General features: G+C 32.8%; 2 protein-coding genes across 18 annotated transcripts; one reads left to right on the forward strand and one right to left on the reverse strand.

Annotated features, from left to right (window-relative positions):
- Positions 1–9122: 9122 nt before the first annotated feature.
- LOC107832076 (uncharacterized) lies at positions 9123–15467 on the forward strand. Of its 3 annotated transcripts, none has more exons than XM_075244990.1 (14): positions 9123–9307; positions 12590–12649; positions 12751–12852; positions 12940–13020; positions 13107–13225; positions 13368–13469; positions 13639–13755; positions 13898–13966; positions 14074–14140; positions 14226–14279; positions 14394–14480; positions 14655–14717; positions 14794–14832; positions 15054–15467. In XM_075244990.1, exons 1-14 carry the CDS (start codon positions 9236–9238, stop codon positions 15168–15170), a joined length of 1149 nt encoding a protein of 382 aa, XP_075101091.1. In that variant the 5' UTR covers positions 9123–9235; the 3' UTR covers positions 15171–15467. The 3 variants fall into 3 exon arrangements, with proteins under 3 accessions (XP_075101091.1, XP_016515373.1, XP_075101092.1); XM_016659887.2 differs by lacking the exon at positions 9123–9307 and adding an exon at positions 12135–12408; XM_075244991.1 differs by lacking the exon at positions 9123–9307 and adding an exon at positions 12288–12426.
- Positions 13442–20968, reverse strand: LOC107832077 (uncharacterized). Of its 15 annotated transcripts, none has more exons than XR_012705497.1 (15): positions 20670–20968; positions 20487–20565; positions 20343–20398; positions 19192–19292; positions 18975–19044; positions 18527–18596; positions 18181–18237; positions 18007–18074; positions 17658–17738; positions 17085–17162; positions 16302–16972; positions 15937–16089; positions 15556–15674; positions 14726–14880; positions 13442–13786 (listed from the first exon to the last, which is right to left on the reverse strand). XR_012705497.1 is itself a non-coding variant. In XM_075244983.1 (14 exons), exons 1-13 carry the CDS (start codon positions 20829–20831, stop codon positions 15588–15590), a joined length of 1218 nt encoding a protein of 405 aa, XP_075101084.1. In that variant the 5' UTR covers positions 20832–20957; the 3' UTR covers positions 13442–14880; positions 15556–15587. The 15 variants fall into 15 exon arrangements, 9 of the variants coding, with proteins under 9 accessions (XP_075101084.1, XP_075101085.1, XP_075101088.1 ...); XR_012705494.1 differs by having other exon boundaries at positions 16817–16972; positions 20670–20957; XR_012705495.1 differs by having other exon boundaries at positions 14726–14926; positions 16817–16972; positions 20670–20957.
- Between the last annotated feature and the right edge of the window lie 2453 nt (positions 20969–23421).

The following is a 23421-nucleotide window of genomic DNA, read 5'->3' on the forward strand; positions in this document are numbered from 1 at the left end:
TTAAAAAGAAGAAAAATATTTTCCAAAACTCTGTTTCAACCTTCCACACCTTATTCTTTATCCCCACCAACCAACCACAAACCCACCCCACTCCGCCCCACCTATCCACTCCCTACCACCCACCCATTCCAACCCCGCCCTCACCCCATTTGGTTGTGATAAATCACGATATAACTAATCCCGTAATTGTAGTGTTATTTTTATCCCTATGAAAGGATGAAATAACGATTCGAGAATAATTAATCATGTGATAGCTTGTTTCCCAAACAAACGATAAGGATCCTTTGGTTTGCGGACAAGGTTATTCTGGGATTATAATTCTAGAATTATAATCTTGGAATTATTTTGTGCTATATACTTCGTTTGGTACAGTAGATAAAAAATGGGATATGCAATATATATATATAATCCAAAATACGTGTTTGTTTTTAAAGCTGGAGAAAATTTTATTTCTAATTTTAACCTTGGATATTCTTGTGGCTTAAAAAATTGTTCACTACACACATGTAAACTATAGTGAAGGTAGTCATATAATATTTCTTTTCTTCTTCTTGTTCCTGGCCATTACTGTTTCAGATGGGACATAGAACAAAGATTATAATCACCAGCCAAAATATAATAACGGGTAGTGGTCTGGTATTGGCATCGATTATTCATACATTACTGTAGAAATGGAGAATCCAAGCAGAGGCGAATGATGAAGCCGAAAAGCTTCTTAGTTCTGAACCAAGATGATTACTCTGTATATTAGAACGACACAGAGAAGCCTCAACACCAGCTGTGTACGGGAAATTAAGTCCTCAAAAATGTTGAATCTGATTAAGCCTGCAGTGAAAAGGGAAGAAGGATAATCTGGCCATTTCATAATTTTATCCCAGAATTAATTATCCCACCTGGGAGATACGATAATTTAATCCCAATTTGTGGTATATTTTTATACCAGGTTTAATTAATACCTCAAATCAAATATGGGATAAATTTAATCCCAAATTTTATACTATCTTATCTCACTTTATTCCATGAACCAAATGGCTCCTAATTGTTTATGGCGAGGGGCCAATGTAGTGTATATGCAGCGAGTTTAATTGAACTCGTAAAAGTTTATATGTAAAAATTTATTAAAATTACAAAAATAATATATATGAATTCATAACTTTAAAAATATAACGAGTTCAATATTAGAAAACTTGAAAATTAAACTCACGGAGGGATCCGCTTTTGTCTGTGGCTAACTCTTTCTTTCATTAACTAGCAATATAACCGTAAGAATAAAAATACATTGTGTTGGTAAGGAGAGCTTAGAGAGGTGAGCCAAACCATCAGAGACCTACCGAAGACGCTGGCAAAAACCAGGTAGCTGTGTACGGGATATTTACTCCACTTGGACCAGCTCACTAACATTTTCACATACGTCAAGTCTTGTCCAAACGAGCCAATATGACGCTTCAATTTTTACATCGAAGCTGTAAATGACATGCGAACAGTAAATTTGTACACATTATCTAAAGTGATACCACTTGACAAGCATTTAGGTGCTAGCTTACTATTGCTGTACTCAGTTTCTCAATCTGGTCATCTCCCTGAACTCCTTTGGGTTATCGGCCATCAATTAATTGTGACACAATTTACTGAAAATTCTGCGTACGCCCTTGGCACCAGCTAGCCTACTATCGGCACCCATTTAGTTTAGGTGACACATTGTTGACCAAACTCAAATCTCTACAAATATGACGTGTAGAGTTCTCATATACTATCAATCTTTCTCTCCATTTTAACATATTGTATTAGCTTAGCTTGATTCTTTTGCTCTTGTTTTTCCTCTTTTACGAAGCACCATCACACTCACCAAAATTTGATGGACGCTCCACTACTGAATAAAATCTTTTACTGTTTTCTTATTATTATTGTTGGGATATATACTATTAACCATGAGTTTGGTTTAAATATAGTATTTATTATGAAATAATTGTTTATTCAGTTTTAATAAAGTTTTAAATAGATCATATAATAGTCTGTGTCCTTTGCTTATATAGTAGATGATTTAGTGTATATAGTTTAGCTTATACACGGAAGATTAAATCATCGGTTCTTATAAGTATAAAGTTTGAGTTCACAATCTAATGATGGAATTGGACAAACCATCAGGAATGATTGTAGCACAAGATTAAATATAATTAATCTTGATTATGGGAATGGTTTAATTCCAACTTCTTGTGCTAGTACATTTTGTATGTATTGAACGGACCAGGTAGAGATAAGTATTTTATACTGACTTAATAAAATAAACTCTCTAGCCATTAAATGTACTTATACTCTTAATCTTGATATAATTATTATTAGTTGTGTATATTATTATTGTTTTGATTTATTAAAAGGCGAGATTCTTTCGTGGGTCAATATGCCTGATAAATTGGATAATAATAATATACATTGGCGAAGTAATAGTTAGTTGATGGAATCCATGTCTCGGTTTAGAGATTGATGATATACCTTTATGAAAGCTTATAAGTTTTCATGTGTAAACCCGACCGGTGGATTTTGTATCCGACACATGAAATAAGTTAAGCGAAAGTCTAAAGGAAATAATCAATAAATTAAATCGTCAGTAATTTAATTTAATTGATTCGTATCTGAATCTTAACATGAGGAGTTAAATAAGATTTAATGGATGAATTTCGAAATTGAATAAGGAGTGTAATTACAAATTTTTAGTGGAATAATTCGTAATTAATTATGGTGGATATTAATTTCGAAAATTACAAATTAATTCCATAATTGGAAGCCTTGTTAATTAAATTTTGTGGTCCATATTGTGCCTAAATAATAGGAAATAAAGGAATCTTTTTTCTGGTGGAAAAGAAAACCTAACAGGTTTTGGAAAATGGCCTTAACCCTTAAAATTTGTGCTATAAATACATGAGGTTTTCCACCTAGAGGGATGAGTAGATGATGGCTGAAATTTTCAGCCAAGTTTTCCTAGAAATTTCGCCCACACGAAATTGCTATTTTCGGGTATTATTTGGGTAACACAGTAGAAGATCGTGGAACGTTCGAGGATCACGATTGTGCGGGTGATGGAGATTCCATTGAGAAGTTATGGAACTGAAGGCTCACGTGGTAGAAGAGATATGTTCACGCTTCAAGAGGTAACCCGTGAAATCCCGTTTATGCTAGTTGTCTAAATTACATGTGATTTTGATACTGGATTGCTTCCGCTGCATATAATAATCCATCAATTGGTATCAGAGCTCACTCACATCTAATTAGATAACTAAGTTTTTCATGAAACAAGAATATGGTGTTTATGTGCATTTTTTGAATTACATATATTTGTGATTTTCTGAAAAACTGCACTGCTGTTTTGTGAATTAACTGTGCATAATTTATGGATTATTCTTATAATCATGAGATATATGTTTTCTTATTGATATTTGATTGAGATTATCTGAATTTTTTGGGGTAAATCCTAGAAAAACGCAAAACCTGTTTTTGACCGAATAGCCGGAATTTTCGGAGGTCAGCGAACTTGACGGACTCCGATTGAGCCGAAATTTGGTGGGTCCATCGGAAACGCTGTGGTGAGAAAAACTCACTGCTTTAGCAGTGCATCATGGTATTTTTCGGCGTTTTGAGGTCGTTTGGACTATGTTTTGGACGTTTTTCTATTTTCTGGAAATTATTTCTTAATAATTTTAATTCTTTTTTAATTTAATGGTGTTGGGGATGACTCCCCATGGTCCCCATGATTAAATACTAGTCATATAATATGTTTACACATTGACTATTAGCAAATAAACGTGTTGTTGTATTAAATTCAATAATAGAGGTGTAAGATTTTATTGACTAGGTCTTACAAGGTATAATTCATATTGTGTAATGATATAATTATTTTGTAAGAAAGTAAAATTCTCTATTTGATATCCTGGATGACTAATGATTGGAGCGTTTGGCATGTTTGTGCATAAAAAATTTCTCAAATTTAAGTTTATATTTTCATGCCCTACGTGATTACTAGTTTGGATTTTCGATGAAGAATTTTGTTCTCTGATTGGAGGTTCTAATTAAGTGAAATATGACGGTATGTTGTATGAGTTTTATAATGTTGGTATGACTTTTAAGCTATGGTCTACCATAAAATAATTTTATGAGCTAAATATATATTCACTTGTAAATTGAGAATTTTATGAGTAATAAATAGTTACCACTGAAGTGGTTTGTTTATTTGAACTCATGAAAAATTCTTAGTAAATTTGTACATGTGAAATTATATCTATTCATGGATTGAGCATTATGATTAATAAGTAGGATCCACAAAATGGTCTATTTATTTGAGTCATTAAAATATGTTTAATATACCATGTGAAAATTATCCTTGAGAAATCTACATTAATGGTGGAGGTTCATAACTAGAAAAAGAGTATTTATCTTTGGGTACTAGTGAAACTAACTCCACCCATGAGAAGAGATATTGGGGTTTTCACTGAACGGGAGAAAATATAATATCTCAGGCTCTTATGTATTTAATAAAAGGATAATTTATTGCAAAAGGAGATATTATATATCCTAGAAATAGGAAGAAAATAATATATGCCTTGAGCTCATAGTGTAATTATAAGGAGAATGAAAATCAATATCATATTTATTTTAATTCATGAAACTACTTAAAACGGTTATTCTCCGAGTTTGGTTACAGGCTAGTGGTCATGAATTTGACGGACTCCGATTAACCTGAAACTTGGTGGGTTCATCGAAAACGATCTAGTGAAAAAAAAAACTCCTTGCTATGCAGTGAATCATGTTGTTTTTTGGCATTTTGAGGTCGTTTAGATGGGTTTTCAAGCAGTTTATTAAATTGAATTTGTTATAAATATGAAAAATTATTCTTTATATATCGGCTATATTTGTGTTAAATCTGAAACATGATGATTTAACTTGATATGATATATAGCAAGAATGCAAATCACATGGATTTAATCCTGACTACGCCAAAAAAAATAATTTATTCGAATTTGGTCTAGTTTTTGGCGATCATGAATTTCACGATCTTCGAATGACCTGAAATTCGGTAGGATCATTGGAAACAATCATTTAAGAAGAACTCACTGCTTCGCAGTGAATCACATCGTATTTTGACGATTTGGGATCGTTTAGGTGAGTTTTTTGGAGGTTTGACGGATTAAAATATGATTTACATACGAAAAGTCATTCTTTCTATCATTTTATATGTCTAATCTGGAACATGATAACACATGTTGATTTGACATGAATTGGTATATGATAAAAAAAATGTAGGTCATATTTTAAATTCTTAAAAAAATGCTTAAAATGATAATTTTCCAAATTTGGTCGCAATTTTTGATTGATATGAAATTTGGTAGATTTATCAGAAATAGTCCAGTCAACAATAATCACCACTATACAGTGTGAAATATTAATTTTAGTATTTTAAGACTGTTTAAATGGGTATTGAGCATTGTTTTTAATATGGAACTTAATCCTCAGAGAAAAGTTCGTGGTTGTGATAAAGTGGTGATGGGAATAAACCCCTATGGTCTTCATTTTTTTTATTTATAGTGAGATAATAAATTTATGCGTTGACATTAGGTCTTCCTCCATATCGGATAAATTTATTATGAACTCACTGGCTATAGTTACTAGTTATTGATAACCAGTATTAACTCTCCATCTGAGCTTAAAGGGTTGAATCAATTTTGTAACTACAATACAATCATGATTAAGTGGTGATAGAAATATATTTCTATGGTCTTCCACTATTAATTTCAAGTGAGTAATAAATTTATGCGTTGACTTTAGGTCTTCCTCCATATCGGATAAATTTATTGTAAGCTCACTAGGTGAAATACTAGTAATTGATATCGTGTACTTACTCTCCATCTGAGTATACATGTTGGATCAATGAAACTAGAGCTATTAAAAATGATGTTCACTTGACTTAAATTAACAGTATACTCTCCATCTGAATTGGGTCTGTTTAATTATTGGAGTGAATAATCTGGCATTGCATATATATGTTGCATGAGTAGTTCTTTCCCATCGAAATTGCTATTCAAGATGCATGACATATATGTGTAGTGTGTTTTAAAATTTTTGTATTAAAAAGTTATATACAATTGACTGAAAATAATAGTATGCTCTCCATCTGAGTTGGTTCTATTTATTTTTGGATTGTATAATTCTTGCATTATATAATATACTTTGCATGAATAATTCTTTTCCCATCGAAATTTATTATTCCAGATGCATGTATGTATATAAATATTGAATGCAGTCTGAATTTTACTATTCAGTGTTTTGACTTATTATGATCTATTTAATATTTTTATCTCAACTCCACAATGATTTTATGCAATTTGTCGTATTACTTGTTAAAATTTTCTTTTAGTGATAAGGCATTAATTTTAAGGATGCAATATATGTACTTTTGTTAGAAGGAATTTAATTCCGGTTTCTGGGCAAAATAAGAGATGGATATTTGTTTTATTTAATAAACACTTTATCTCTTGTGGTACATGAATGCATGACGTTGTTATTATATATTGATGTCTCTCCTGAACAGAACAATATTAGTCTACCTCATAAGAGAATATGTTCTTCAAAATTGAGTAAAACTTATCTGTGCACTTTTATCTAAGTCATATTAATCTGGATAGGATTTCAAGTTGGTCAAGTATGGACCTTAAGGTTCATTGAAAGTAGAGGCACTACCAACTTGTGGATCCTGTTTGGAAGGAAATTTGACTAAAAGATGTTTCCCTTTAAAAGGAAATAAAACTAGTGATAAGCTAGAATGAATCCTTTCTGATTTGTATGGTTAAATGAACATACTCGTAAGAGATAAATTTTGAGTATTTTATGACGTTCATAAATGATTACTCAAAATATTAATATATTTATTTGATGCACTGTAAGTCTTAATGAATTAAGTAATTCAAGGTTTTTAAGACTTGAAATAGAGAAGCACCAAAGAAATATATTAAGTTACTACAATTTGATTGTAGTGGCGAGCATCTCTCTAAAGAGTTTTTTAGTTACATATCAGAATAGGGATTACATCTCAATTGACTACACCGTAAACTCCATAATAAAGTCGTGTAGTAGAAAGAAGAAATAAGTCTCTTTTGGATATGGATAGACTAATGACGTGTTATTCAGATTTGCCTTATTTATTTTTGGAATATTTCCTCGAAACTTCAAATTACATTCTGAATTTAGTTCCTTCTAAGCTAGTACCTGGGACATCTATAGAACTGTGGACTGAATGTAAGCTTGGTCTGTGGCATGTTCAGATATAGGATTATCCCGCATATGTGCTGAAAGGGAAAGCAGATATGTAAGTTGGAACTAAGGATGGATAGGTGCATGTTTATCGAATATCCAAGAAAACGAATGAAGCTTTATTTTATTGTCCTAAAGAAAATAAGGCAATTGTTAAAACAAATGCATTTTTCTAGATAAGGACTGTTTAATAAAACATGTTCCTAGAAGTAAACTATTTTTACAGGAACTGGGCAAAGAAATAACTAGATGTTCAAGAACATCAAAACCCACACGTCAGAATTGACGTTCCATTGCATTTAAGTAGTGGGAGAACGTTAATAGACATAATATGCCTTTATCGAGTGGGAGTGATGTTTGAACATTGAACACTATAGTAAAAAGTCACTAATATTTCAATGTCGTGAGGTAACGAAGGTAATATTAGTGGTACTTCGTCTTAGTGGGAGAAAGCTAAAGAAAATTATAGTTCGATGTTCATTCTTGGGATAGTTTCGGTAACAGGATCTCTGAAGAGTTTAATACCAAACTAGATAATTACGACAAAGTACTACTGGACAAATATTGCATCAGATATAACTTGGCAAGATTCTTTAACAAAACCTTATTTGGTGAAGACTTTTAATAGTCATGTAAAAGAATGCCTGAGAAAGTTGTAGATGCATGGTTATGAGTCTAAGTGGGAGATTGTTGGGGCATATACTATTAACCATGCATTTGGATATAGTATATTCTAATAATTATCATGGTTAAAAGTCTAAGTGGGAGATTGTTGGGATATATACTATTAACCATGAGTTTGGTTTAGATATAGTATTTATTATGAAATAATTGTTTATTCAGTTTTAATAAAGTTTTAAATAGATCATATAATAGTCTGTGTCCTTTGCTTATATAGTAGATGATTTAGTGTATATAGTTTAGCTTATACACGGAAGATTAAATCATCGGTTCTTATAAGTATAAAGTTTGAGTTCACAATCTAATGATGGAATTGGACAAACCATCAGGAATGATTGTAGCACAAGATTAAATATAATTAATCTTGATTATGGGAATGATTTAATTCCAACTTCTTGTGCTAGTACATTTTGTATGTATTGAACGGACCAGGTAGAGATAAGTATTTTATACTGACTTAATAAAATAAACTCTCTAGCCATTAAATGTACTTATACTCTTAATCTTGATATAATTATTATTAGCTGTGTATATTATTATTGTTTTGATTTATTAAAAGGCGAGATTCTTTCGTGGGTCAATATGCCTGGTAAATTGGATAATAATAATATACATTGGCGAAGTAATAGTTAGTTGATGGAATCCATGTCTCGGTTTAGAGATTGATGATATACCTTTATGAAAGCTTATAAGTTTTCATGTGTAAACCCGACCGGTGGATTTTGTATCCGACACATGAAATAAGTTAAGCGAAAGTCTAAAGGAAATAATCAATAAATTAAATCGTCAGTAATTTAATTTAATTGATTCGTATCTGAATCTTAACATGGGGAGTTAAATAAGATTTAATGGATGAATTTCGAAATTGAATAAGGAGTGTAATTACGAATTTTTAGTGGAATAATTCGTAATTAATTATGGTGGATATTAATTTCGAAAATTACAAATTAATTCCATAATTGGAAGCCTTGTTAATTAAATTTTGTGGTCCATATTGTGCCTAAATAATAGGAAATAAAGGAATCTTTTTTCTGGTGGAAAAGAAAACCTAACAGGTTTTGAAAAATGGCCTTAACCCTTAAAACTTGTGCTATAAATACATGAGGTTTTCCACCTAGAGGGATGAGTAGATGATGACTGAAATTTTCAGCCAAGTTTTCCTAGAAATTTCGCCCACACGAAATTGCTATTTTCGGGTATTATTTGGGTAACACAGTAGAAGATCGTGGAACGTTCGAGGATCACGATTGTGCGGGTGATGGAGATTCCATTGAGAAGTTATGGAACTGAAGGCTCACGTGGTAGAAGAGATATGTTCACGCTTCAAGAGGTAACCCGTGAAATCCCGTTTATGCTAGTTGTCTAAATTACATGTGATTTTGATACTGGATTGCTTCCGCTGCATATAATAATCCATCAATTATATCTCCAATTTTACTCAGTTGTCATTACATTTATTCCACTACACGTTGTCAGTATCCTTTCCTCTTAATTGAATTGCTGAATTTTTAGCATAAACTTTTACGTGGTAAAATATTTTCGAGAAAAGTTATTTTATTATATGTAAAATTCAAATGGACAATATGGGTCTTGATCCTTGTCTATATCCAAGACTATGGTCGAAGCAGTCAATTGCCAAATGCCAAATGCCAAACGATATGCTAGATCCTAATTTTGGTAAGAATCCACTCGTTCACTTTTATGGTTTCCTTTTTCTAAGTAGGAAAATCCTGTTTTAACTCCAATATAAGCAACCCCAATATTGCTTTTCAGCCAAACAATATTTTGTTTACATGCAGTACTCTCGATTATATACACTAAATTTTGGAGTAAATTTCACTTTATTTTGTTAAAGTATGAAAGATACATATAAGTTTTGTTGTTTTCTTTCATCTTTCGTACAGAAAGAGAGCACATGTACTTAGAAAAGTTATATTCATAATGAAGCTAAATGAAAGTTTAATTCAAAATTAAGGCTTCTTATACTATATTACTGTCAAAAAGATTACCCTCACGGGAAAAATTTGACCTTAGTTAACAATTTACTTAAGTGAAACAGGGTGAAATTTTAAGTGGAAGTTCACATACCTTCATTTTTGTTTGACTTTCTTTTAATCGGGTGCCATCGAAACTATTTATACAATGTTACACTCTAGTTATTTGTTGTAAAAATAAATGAAATTAACATTAACACATCAAAATGACATGTAAAATTGGTAGGAGCAACAAATGATGAGTAAGTTTGGTCAAACTTTAGGGGGTTAAGTAAGTGTCTGAGTCAATGAAAAAATAATGATCCAACTCGCAATAAAAATTGGGTGAGATGTTTTCTTTGTTTCTTATTCGCATTAGGTTTAACTAAATTTGAATTCGTGCTTACAAGTTTTATATTGAAAGATAAACCACTATTTATTCATACTCACAGTTCAAACCCAAAATCTTTAATTAATAAATATTTATCACTCTATCACAACCTTTGTTCGTATTAATGAGATGCAATTAGTGAGGTGGTTATATGGTAGAATGTATCGAGGTGGTATAGTCTAACTCGGTAAAAAGAAAGGGAAAAAAAGAAAGCTCGCCAACGGTAATTGTATGTACCCCCCCCCCCCCCGGTTTCATAGCTATACAATAAAGATATAGCAAATGATTTGTTATACAATCAAAACTATATACTTGTCTTATTCTTTCTCAATTCTTTTTATTTTTATAATTTGGCCGAAGCTTTCTTTCTGAATGGCTAATAAGTAATAATGTGGCCTATATTGATCCAAATCTTTGGATGAGCTGATTAAGTCTATACTTTTTCGTATGAATAGTTATTTCGCGGATAATTAACGCTTCTAAAAATTGATGATGAATACGTATAAATAAAGATACTACCAATGTTTTAAAAGGCGGGGGCGTGAGGCAAAACGTTTTACCTCTGACGAGGCGAGGCTTAAGCCCTGAGACATGGGGCGTAAGTACCACGGATATTTAAATTTTACTAATTTTAAGAATTTTAAGATAGTATAAAATAAAAAAATAGTTAAAAATTACATTAAAATCACAAAATTATAACAACTAATCCATTTAAAATACTTCTAAATTATAATTCAACTATAAATAATACGAAAAGTATGACATATATCATAATATGCAAATTAGTTGCAACGTCGTCACAACTTAAACATCAAAAGTAATGTATTCGATACGAAATCTTATATGTATCTCTTAATGAGTAATGAATCTTGAAAGAATTTCGATATTATAATTTGATTATTTTTAAATACTCCTTTTATTTAATATGCTTTCAATTTGAAAGAGAACTTATATAAAAATATAATTCACAATTTAAATATGATTCTCTAGCATCATTTATTTTTAAGTTTCAACAAGTTAATAAAGTGACACATAATGCACCATACTATACCATGATAACTAATTATTTGTAAATAGTTGTGCTAGCTAATACTGAGCTAAAATTAATAAGTATTGTATATTGTAAACGTGAAAAATAATATTTAGGAAAAAAATTATAAAATTTTTTTATGGACAATTATACAATAAAGACATAACAAAAATTAATAAATAAATACTTTTTAAATGAAAGATTTATTTAAAATTTAATATCATAGCGGTCTTAATAACGTGCAATAATTTTTATTTTAATTATGACATAAAATACTCTCAACTTAATGATTTATGATTAAGAAAAAAAAGTAATTTTGAATAGTCAATGATTTATTAAGAAAATTTGAGGATTTACCAGGTTAGTTACCAACAATTGCATAAAGTTATATTAGGCGAGCCCAGTACGCTTGGCGTTGGGTGTGTCCGGGGCGTAAGTCCTGATGGCCGAGGCGTAAGTCCACGGAACTAAGCCCCACATTAAGCCCAGAGGTATTTTACGAGTGCTCCGCCCCCGAGGTCGTCTCGGGCGAATCCCAATTCTGCCTTTTAAAACAGAGGATACTACATTATTAATTGGGATTATCCTGCAAATTTTAGTCTAAAAATTTTCCATAGTTGTAAAACTTTCCTCCAGGCAATTCCTCCAGCTATTTGTATCATACATACAGGGCCCGCGTAGTTCGGCATTTGAGTTGAGAAAAATTAGAGATTTCCATATATTTCTGAGCAATATCTTCCGCTTTCCGCTAACTTTTTTCTACTTTTTCTAGAGTTTAAGCAACTCTCCACTATCTCTCCCGTTGACCTCCATTTCTTTTTCAAAGCACTATTATGACCAAACTCTGTATATTCGTCGTTCTTCGGCATTCAATTTGCACAGCTTAAAGCTGCGTCTTTTAACTTCCCATGGCTTTATTAACTTCTGGTACTAAGAGAAAGAAATCATTACCATGGACTTGCCTAATACCTTGTGTAATGCTGCTTTTCGCTGCTTTCTTTATAGGAAGCGCCTTCATTGTCACTGAATGTAAAGAGGTGGAGTAATTAATTAAGGCACATATTACTCTTCTCTTCCTTCAGATAACTCTTGTGTTTTATTCTAACAAGCTTAATATTCCCCTCATTTTTGCTATAATATGTTCCACACTTTATTAACTTCTTTTGATTTTCAAAATTTACTAGACGTTGATTTAATTTGTCCCCTTTCTTCGTACAGAAAATGTTAGGATGGCAATTGATTGAATCCTTCAGAATGACTAAACCTAGTATGTGTGAGGTTTGTCTATCAGATCATCTCCTTTCCTTTTTTTTCTGAACAAAAAAAAATACTCTAACTTAGTTGTAAAAATTTGTCGTTTTTGTTTTATGGTCTTATAGGATGAGTGCAGGCCTGAAGGAAGCGAGACTCTGCCCAGAGGTATTGTGGCTAAGACCTCTAATTTAGAAATGCATCCGCTTTGGGGTCCCCCCAATAAAAAGGTACTATATATATGTAATTAGTCTTTTGGTAAAACATTTTAATGATGGCCTTAAACTTTAAGAGGCAGTGGTTCTTTTTCCTTGTAGAAATCAAAATCACCAATGAGCTTACTAGCTATGGCAGTTGGAATTAAGCAGAAACAGAATGTCAATGAAATTGTTAAGAAGGTGAGAGGCAATAATTTATCTGCACTTGCACAATTCTCATTCCTGCCTTTGAGTTTAAACAACCTTTCTATATGTCTCATTTGCAGTTTCCAGAGACTGATTCTGTCATTATGCTTTTTCATTATGATGGTATTGTCGATGAATGGAAAGATCTAGCATGGAGTAGCACTGCTATTCATATTTCTGCTGTTAATCAAACTAAATGGTACGAGTTCTTCTATCCTAAGTCACACTGGTCTTAATCTTTTAATTGCTAGTCCTATAATTGTAACAAGGCTACAAGTTACAACTAAGACAATGTGTCGGTCAAAAGCATTAGCTGACTCTTGATTCTGTTGTTATCTTAGGTGGTTTGCCAAGAGGTTCTTACACCCAGATATTGTTGCAGAGTATGCTTACATATTCCTGTGGGATGAAGATCTTGGAGTTGAAAATTTCAATGCTGGACGGTAATTATCACTGATGTAGCACAATCTATATTCCAAATTGCATACTACTAGTATAAATTTGTAGCAGTATGACTTCAATGAGCTCTAAAAGGCAATCCCTCTTTTCTATTAGAAGGTAACTAGCATTGATGTTACACTGAAAAAATCTCCACCTGGATCTTTACTGCAGATATTTATCAATAGTAAAAGAAGAGGGTCTTCAGATATCACAGCCAGCAATTGATGCAGATGTATCAGAAATTCATCATCAACTTACAGCACGAGAAAAAGGGTCAAGAGTGCACAGGTATTACTCTCTATTCCAAGCCTGCTGAAGGCTGTCATGAGACTCATGATCAGTGACAGATTCATCAGTAATAAGTCCATCTTCTTGAAAAAAGCTGTCTTGTAAATATTGCTAATTCTAAAAACTCTTACGGTTGAAATAGGAGGGCAATAAACATAAAGGGTCCAGGAAGAAGGTGCTACGAAGACAGCACTGAACCGCCATGCACTGGGTAAAATTATTACCAGTTACAGACAGAAAGAACTATGTTTCAATTATATCTTTTCTATCCATCTCTGAATTCTAGATTTCTGAAAAAAGTATATAATGCACGTGTAGGTGGGTGGAAATGATGGCTCCTGTTTTCTCAAGAGCATCCTGGCGCTGTGCGTGGTACATAATTCAGGTATGGATTCAGATCTTAGTAAATCTAGTACACTATCTGTATAACCAAATTTCTTGCCTAAGTTTGACCTTCCCTCTGCTTACAGAATGACTTCGTTCATGCATGGGGGGTGGACTTTCAGCTTGGATATTGTGCGCAGGTTTCATATCCCAGCCCCAGCAATTATTTTTCTTTTTAAAGTTATTGTAGAGTTTTCATTTTATCAATTAAGAAAAGTTTACTTTCTTGTTTGATCTGTAACTATTTTTGATAGGGGAACAGAACCACAAACGTTGGGGTTGTTGACTCAGAATATTTGATTCACTATGGTCTTCCGACACTAGGTGGTGCAGAAAATGAGGTATTTTTGGCAAAATTATGAGGATTGAACGTACATTGGACAATTGAATAGGAAATCAAGTTTCTATCTCCTCTAATAACAACAACAAACCCAATATAATCCCACAAGTGAGGTCTGAGGAAGTTTCTATCTCCTCTCCTTTCAGTAAATCCTAACTATTGTCTTTCTATGCAGAAGAGCAGTTTAGCACAAGAGAAAACTCTTAAACAGGAAAGCTTGTCAAATGAAGGGCAAACAGTACGTACCAAAAGTAACTAGCTTTCAACAATCAACTGCTTGAATAGCATGTAAATTAACTGAAACTTAATTGCAGGGACTGCCGGAATCTCATCCGTCTGATGCAAGAAATGCTGTAAGTTCAATCAACTTCTATGAAAGAACCTCTACTTGATAGCCATTCCTGTTGCATTTTCCAGTTTCTTTGAAACATTCATATCTTAGTGTATCTACACCACATACACAATGCAATATGACAATCTTCTAACATTGAATTGCATATAAAGCTAAACACACAACTAATTATTATATCCAAGTTCCTTTCCATGTTATGATAAAACCAGAGTCATTTTGCAGGTGCGTAAACAATCTCTTGTTGAATTAGAGCGATTCAAGAATAGATGGAAAAAAGCTGTCAGAGAAGACCAATGTTGGGTCGATCCCTTTCAGCAGCCTGTGAAACAAAAAAGGTGACTGAAGGGTGGCATTGTCAAACTTTAAGACTGAAGATATACAAATTACAGTTATTCCATCTTGAAGTTGAATTTGGAAGGCTGAGATGGTTTTTTACGGGCTTCAAGTACTCATGATAACAGAGACACATTGTCAATTTCCATAAGCTCCAATTATGTTTACAAACAAATAGAATAGTTCAGACTTCAGACAGCTAGATTAACTTATGATATACACCATCTGAAGCAATTACTGAAAATGCAACGCTGTCAAGCAGCTTAAATGAAAATCTTACCATTTTCTGGTGTTATCTATGCAGCATGCCAGCATCACAATATCATTAAATTTAAATCATGTTGTACAAATGATAAACACGCTGAAATATAAATATTAATAGATGGCCTACCCATTTAATCCAGAGATAAGTTCTTATGAAAATCACAAAATGCTGCTTCTTTTTCCAACAATTCCAGCAAGGAGTTGACCAAATTCTTCACCACTGTCCTCCTGAACGTGATGTCCCGACTGCATAATCCAGAGAATAAATACATTTTTGCTTTATAAACCAAAACCACATTGAAATACAGTAAAAATAGAAAGAATATCTAGCTTGTTAATATGAATCAACTTCTGATAATCAATGCTCTTTCAAATGACCAGAGTCCCCATTATAATTTAGTGAGGTTCAAAAGGCGTATTCAAGAGTTTTGATATTCATTTCCAAAGAGTGCCCTTCATTTGTAACATTATCCTCCACAAGAAAAGAGCCATGAAATATTGTCATTACCATAGGAAGTTCGACCAGCCGATGCTTTGATTCTTTGCAGAAATCTTCTACACCATCAAAGCTTAACCAGCGGTCTCTTTGTCCCCAGCAAACTGTTGTTTGGACTGTCCAGTTATTGTCCATAAGTATTGCTCTTGTGTCCTCAACATAGCCCTGCCAATCAGAGAGCACAAAAGGACGAATAAGATCAATATATCCTTAAATAACGAGGAAGAGAGATTAAAAGAACTGAACTAGACACATCTTCTGTTATCTACTTTTAAGACTCAATAGGAAGAAGACAATTTTATTGGTTTTTCATATTTGTTTCATGGAGTTTCTGCTGACAAATAGAACCCCTCAACTATCAAGCACATGGCCTTTACCCTTTGGATGGAGAAGTTTGGAGTCAAGCTTGAATTATAACTATCAATTTCTATCTCCAATATCTCCAACATCAAAGATATCTTTCTGACTTCCTCCGAAATTAGCTTATCTCACATTTGCATGAGCAATGGCAGATCTTGGACAATCAGGCTCTTTGAACTTCACAGTCTAGATTAGACAGAGGGCCCTTAGCCAACTGCCTAGGTTGAAAAAGAACAAAGAAGACAAAAGCAACTATCGTAATCTTCACAGACACTAGAATAGGGAGGGAAAGAAGAAAAAGAAAAGAACACCTTTGCTTTCAGAGGCGGGTCGCCTGAAAAGCAGACAAGAGGGAGGAGAAGAAAAGAAAGGACAAACAAAATTCTAGCCAGCTAGCACTGAGCGGAGATACTTTGGGGGGTACTATATCACTTTTCCTATAACCATAGATAATTAAACTTCGGTTGATTGACCTGTGGCAAAGTGCCTGCAAACCAAATAGAAAATTAACATCATCAGCATAAAAGTGCACCTTCAGTTGCTTCTTCATTGCCTTGCTTATTGCATTTAATGCAAATCCTGCAGAACCAGATGTGAGATAAGGTCTTCTGTAAACCATCGCCACATCTTCTTTTATTTGGTAAGGACCACAACTCAGCATTGTTTTATCACTAGCTCTAAGAGGGTCCTGATTGCAAGAGAGTTAAACCAAGAATGAGAGACAACTGGCAGCAGATTTGCAGAGGAACATGCATATGTCGGTAGCAGAACATATGTGAAAATATTTGCATCTACCCTACCTGACAAAATATTTCGCCCAACAAAAAGTTGCTCAGGACTGATAAGGTTGATGGTAGATTGGCATGTTGCATTGTCAGCTTCAGTAAACCAAGAAAATGAATGGTTAGTGAATCCAAACATGTCTGCATTGTCAGCTTCAGTAAACCAAGAGAATGAATGGTTAGTGAATCCGAACATGTCTTCACTCAACTAGTTCGAAGGAGAAAAAGAAGCTGAGGAAACAACATTGGCTTTATCTAAGTGACATGAATCTGAAGTCATTAAACAGTTTCATCTTTCATATGTTTGAAAAGAGTGTAAAATAATGTGGTTCAAGGTCCTAGAGTAATTAGAAACGGCATTCAGCCAAGAAGAAACATGATTGGACAGAGAACAAAGAAAACGAAAAAGATATTCTATTTCTTGGATTTTCGCTGGCAATATAGTAACCTGCAGAATAATAAAGTTATCAGCAGAATATGACAATTCTATAGTTTGACTGCACATCACCATCACAATTAAGCTATACAGATCCAGAGAAAAAATGTTCAGCAAATAAAAGCATGTACTGGTTACGGTTGACTAATCCTTACTGGTGGATTGAGAAGTATAAGACCATTTAGCTTTTCCTGGTGATTGCTAGCATATTTGATTGCAATTGGTGAAAAGTATCCCTGGAAGAGAATGGCAAAAGGAGAGATTTTCTTCAAATCAGATAACACAAGATAAGTAACACAGAGCAAGTTAAATGCTAACAGTCAAATACAGTAGTGCAAATAGATGAATATGTAGGGAGGCATTTCTGTATCTTGGAGACAGATCAACGGCACTGCCTCCCGCTTAAATAGGGAGGCTCGGTTTTGTTTTGAACATTATTTTTTTCAGATGAAATGGCATGGTGGCCCTATAGAAGAATTTTTCCATATATATATATAAACATACCTGTACTACAAGAGTAACCTTTTTGTCAGTAAGAGCATTGAGAATAGATTCCAAGGATGCCACATACTCTGTCAGACATGAGAAACTGAATGTCAAGGAGTGGAGATTTCTATATTGTAATAATCTGTTCATTATTATCATAATATTCTTAGGTGGATAGAAAATATTACTTACCATCCAATGTGTAGTCAAATCCGTATCTTGGTTGGGGCTTATCTGAGAATCCAAATCCTGTAAGAAGGAGAAAGTAGAACTATTCATTATCCTAACATAAACATGGATGAGCGTGAACCTCACTATTTTTTTTTTGTTTAAAAAATAGTACAAAACTGGAATGGAAGATAATATGGCGATACTGTTAAAATTGTAGAGTAGCATTAGAAATAAAAACACATTAAAAGACACTACTTCATCAGTTCATCTAAATGTGGAGCAGTGGAGGTATGAATGCTAGCATTGACAATGGAAACGATTCCAAATAAATTAGGAGGATAATGCAAGAAAGTACTAAAATACTGACCCAGCCAGTCAAATGCTATAGCATGATAGTTCTTCTCAAGAATGGGAAGAATTTTGCGGTAAGAGTATGCCTGTAAAGTAGCAGTGCAAGCACAGTTAGCTAACTATCAACCAATTACATGGTAAAGTAACAGGCACAAATTGGTGATATAAACTGAAATTAAGTAGCCAAGAACAAGAAGCTGGTCAAGTTAGAAGGAATACAAGCATCATAATCTGAGTTCTTCAGACTAGAAATGTAGAACTTAGATGGAAGTTGGTAATTGGGAATTCATATTGAAAATAATTGGTTCATCACCTGAGCTTGCATTTAGTTTGAAGAAAGACTAATTCCATCAAAATGTTGATATGCTTAAAAAATAGTCTAATCAAAATAAACTTACAATCTAACTAGGTTTTCCATTTTCTGAGATTTACTAATTTGAATGGTACTAAGGCAGCATCCTAACCTGTGAGGGTAATCCGTGGACTAATACAATGGTAGAATTGTCAGTGCTTCCGTTCTCTACACAAAACCATCTATTGCACAAAATCATATACAGAGAGCATTCAATCGGTAATCCTGCAAACAACCCATCCTCAATTTCTGCATATAAGATTGCTATATCCCTAAATTGTCTTAACAAACAAACTAATAAATTTGCAAAAATAATCAACCAGATTCACCTGAAAAGATCAGATGACGCCTGTGAACCCCCACCCATTGTAAGTCCAAAAAGGGGATCTTTTGCCTTCTCCCCAGTCCCAGATACAGGATGAGCTTTCACCTGAACGTCACAAAAGAATACCAAAATTCAGATGGGTACAACAATTGCTAGTATTGTTGAGTTTTTGTTTAAGATGAAATAGTCTTAAAATTAGAGTGAATGGGAAATGGGATTTGGATTCGGATTTGGTCAAATGATCGATCGATTGATTAATTTTTTGGACCAAATTTATTTGTTAATAGTGAATATTAACGTGATATAATCCGTGTTTGTAACGGATGTTTTCCAATCCGTGTATTGTGTTGCAACACTAAGCAACAATGCAGCCTAGTGCACCTCCCACAATGGTGCAAGTGTTCCTCCCACCAAGCAAGTGTATATACCACCATGTAAGTGCTTTCTCCATGATCTAGTGCTTGTTGCACCATGGAAGGGGCGGATTTCTCTCAAATAACTGCTATAAATAGAGCATAAGTTGGAGAGAAAGAAGAACACATCGGAAAAAACACTTGAAACACTCTGTATACACTTAATATACACTCTGTATACACTGGATATACACTCTGCATATACTGGATATACACTCTGCATATACTGGATATACACTCTGTATACACTGCGTATACACTGGAAAAACGAATTGCAATTTGATATTCTCTTCAGTAAGAATTCAACATTGGCTATACTTTGCATTCCTTCCTCTCAGAATTTCCATTCGACTTCTGAGTTGTCCTCCTTATTCTGCATTGTTTTTAACTACAAACAAAGCATCCATAAGTGTGATTTGTTGCCGAACTTTGTGTTCGTTGAAACACTGGGGTTTGAAGTACCGCTACACCAGTGTGTAATTCGTTCTATCCTGGGAGGAAATAATCTATAACCTTGGGTACTAGGAGGGGATTAAATTCTTTAAGGAAACACTGTGAATTCAGTGGGCTCGAATTAATTTCTGTTTTTTATTTATATTTACGTTTATAAGCTAACGTTCTAATTTCCAGAATCATTATTTACAAGTACAGAGGAACAACAAGTATAAGAGATAAATGCACTCGGATTTTAATCAGCCATATTCATTGTTATAGAACATGGAAAATGGCAGAAAAAACGCACAAATTTTCCTTTCTTGAACCATTCATCAGCGGGGGTCGGCTCGTCTGAATATTTCCCTATACAAAATAATCAATTTAATCTGTAATTAAACTGAAAATGCCACATCCTTGAAATTAAATTACATTAACAGAAACAAGAACGAACATTGCAAATTATTCAAATTCCAACCTCCGCTAAAAGAAAATCCATCCCCAACTGAAACAGGAGCATCCAACAAATATTCCTGAACATTTTCAGAAAATTTACAAAAAAAAAAAAAAACCCAGAAACGTAATTTACTTCAAGAAAAATATTGATCACGAGATATGACAGAAAAGTTATACGTACCTCGTTGTTATCGCTGCTCGATCGGAAATGGAATTGCAAAAGTTTCTTCCTTCCCTGAGCTCCATGGTATTTTGGGAAAGAGAATTGGTGAAGTGGCAGATTGATCCTATCAGGGGGAGAAGAGGGGAGCATGCGGAAGCAGTGACAGTGAAGAGTAGCCATGGAATTCGTGAACAACAAATGTGCTGTGACAGTTATGACCGTTTTGTTTCCGATTTTTAGAATAATATAATACAATTAAAAGATTTTTGTGCGGGGGTTCAAAGGAGATAGGGTGTCTCTGGTTCTCTATCTTTCATTATTTTGGAACACAAAAATTGGTAACACCTTTTTTTCTGGAAAATGTAACCTTAGATAGTAGATTTCAATCTTGCTCTACTCTTTTTCCTGTAAAAAAAACTAAACAAAAATACTAAGAGACACTTTGGAAAGCCACCTAGTAATTAGATTTAGTTGTAATTACATAGTTTGACTTTGACATGTTTGTTTTACCAAGTAATTACTTGCTCAGCATGAAATTTGGTGTAATTGGAGGGTTACACGCTCCAATTTTCAAGAGGAAGTGAGAATTAGTGGTAATTACACTATATAATTACAATGTTGCTTTTTATTTTCTTTCCTTTTAATTTTTGTCTTAATTTATTTTCTTTATAACTTTTTATTTCTATTATTTTAATTTTATTTTTACTTTTAAATTTCTTTTAAAATTTTAAAATATATTTTTCTTTGTACATTATTTATCTTTTATTTCTCTTCCTTTACTTTTTGTTATTTCATGTAATTGCTTATATTTTATTTATTATTTATTTTATTATTCTATTTTTTGAAACTACACCTTTTAATATTAGAAATAATGAGTCATTAACAAACTTGACATATTATGAGTGATGTCATTAAAGTAGAATTTCTTTGCTGAATGTGGTTATAAACTTATTATGTTTCTTAATCTTAAGTTGTAGTGGAACTTACTATTATTATGTTGAAATTTGACATATGTTAAACTATTTTTTTTCTTTTTTTGTGTTTTGAAATTGTGTTATATTCATGGATCCAATTTACTTGTTTTAGTAGTATTAGCTCACATTGCATGTTGTTTATTTTTTAGTTAGAATTGATAGATTGGTTTTGTCAAATATTTGAATAAAGTTATGACATTATATTTATAAATATTAATTTATTTTATCTAACATGAATTCCATGATATTCTTATAAAACATATGTTTTTAATTTTTGTAAGTATCTAAACTAAATATTATTAATTTAAAAAATATATAAAAATTATTTTTACAATTATTAGTTATAAATATATGATTGCTAGTTAATGTATATTCACGAAAAATATACATCTTAAATACCAAATACAATATCATTTATACTTATAAAAATTTATAGGCATATATTTATTATATTAACTTTTAAATTTTGATAATTACTTCATTTAAAATTTAATCTAACTATGTAAATACACTTGCGCAACCAAACAGTAAACTTGTAATTACATTGTAATAACACTATGACAAACAACCAGATCATCGTAATTACACAACTGTGTAATTATAAGGTAATGTAATTACTACCCTAATAATTATACCAATTTCAATTACATTGTGGCTTTCCAAACAGACCCTAAAGGTTGCACACTTTTGCAATTTAAGAAGTTAAAAGATAGTTCTAACTAGATTTGGGTAAAGATTAATTCATTTGACTCTTGAAAGAATAAAAAATTAAAGAGCGAAGACGTTACACATGAAAAGTAATTTGTAGATAGGTACTTAAGCCATAAGTCATAAATTAATGAGATTGTGTAACAATCCAACTGGTAGCAACATCCCGTTCTATGGTTTGAGACTTCCTGTAGGTTCACTCGGTGATTTATGACTTGTGGGTATGATTGACTTGAGTTCCGAGAGGATCAGAAAGAATTTAAAGCACATAGTTCCTTACTTGAAACCTTAAGTTAAGAGAGTTGACTAAAGTCAATATTTTAAGTAAACGGACATGGAATCAAGATTTAAAAATTTCTATAGGTTCGTCTGACAATTTTAAACATGTACATATATTCAAATTAGGAGCCAAGGGGCTTGGATTCGATTCGGCACTATTGCATGAAAATTGAAAGTTTAAGGTTTATTAATTTAACTTGAGAGTTAATTTTGCATTCCAGTACTTCCTTTCGTGTTTTGAGCCTTCAGACAAGTTCATATAGAATATTTGGACTTGTTGAGATGGTTTAGAGGGATTCCGGGAGGCTTGGATGAGTTATGACACATTTGGAGCAAGTATTGAAAGATTTAAAGTGTTGAAACATTATTTTTCTGCAAACAACTGATTTTACAAGAAAACCTACTCCAATCTATAAAGAATCTGATGAAGATGCCTCGATGAGAGTCGCAACCCTTTGAATTTAGTTTCCAAAATTTCAAACCATTCATCATTCCAACATCTCTATGAAAAGTTATGACTATTTAAGTGAAGAAAGGCAAATGATATTATTTCAGAAAATATGCACTAAAAATTCTGCACTTATGTATATAACCCCATTTCGTACTTGGATTTTATTTTATCATTTTGGGAGCTAGGGATCTCGGATTGAAGTGATTTTCGAAGCGTTTTGCTTCTAAAATAAGAGTGTAAGTGAATCTAACTTATATTATGATTATAACATGAATCTATAAGCAATTTTCCCTTAGAATCAAGGATTCAAAGGAGAAAAGGAGAATTTTAACTTGAAAGTTAAGAAAGTATATTTTGG

This window comes from Nicotiana tabacum, chromosome 22 (assembly GCF_000715075.1).
Source record: "Nicotiana tabacum cultivar K326 chromosome 22, ASM71507v2, whole genome shotgun sequence".
Taxonomy (NCBI): domain Eukaryota; kingdom Viridiplantae; phylum Streptophyta; class Magnoliopsida; order Solanales; family Solanaceae; genus Nicotiana; species Nicotiana tabacum.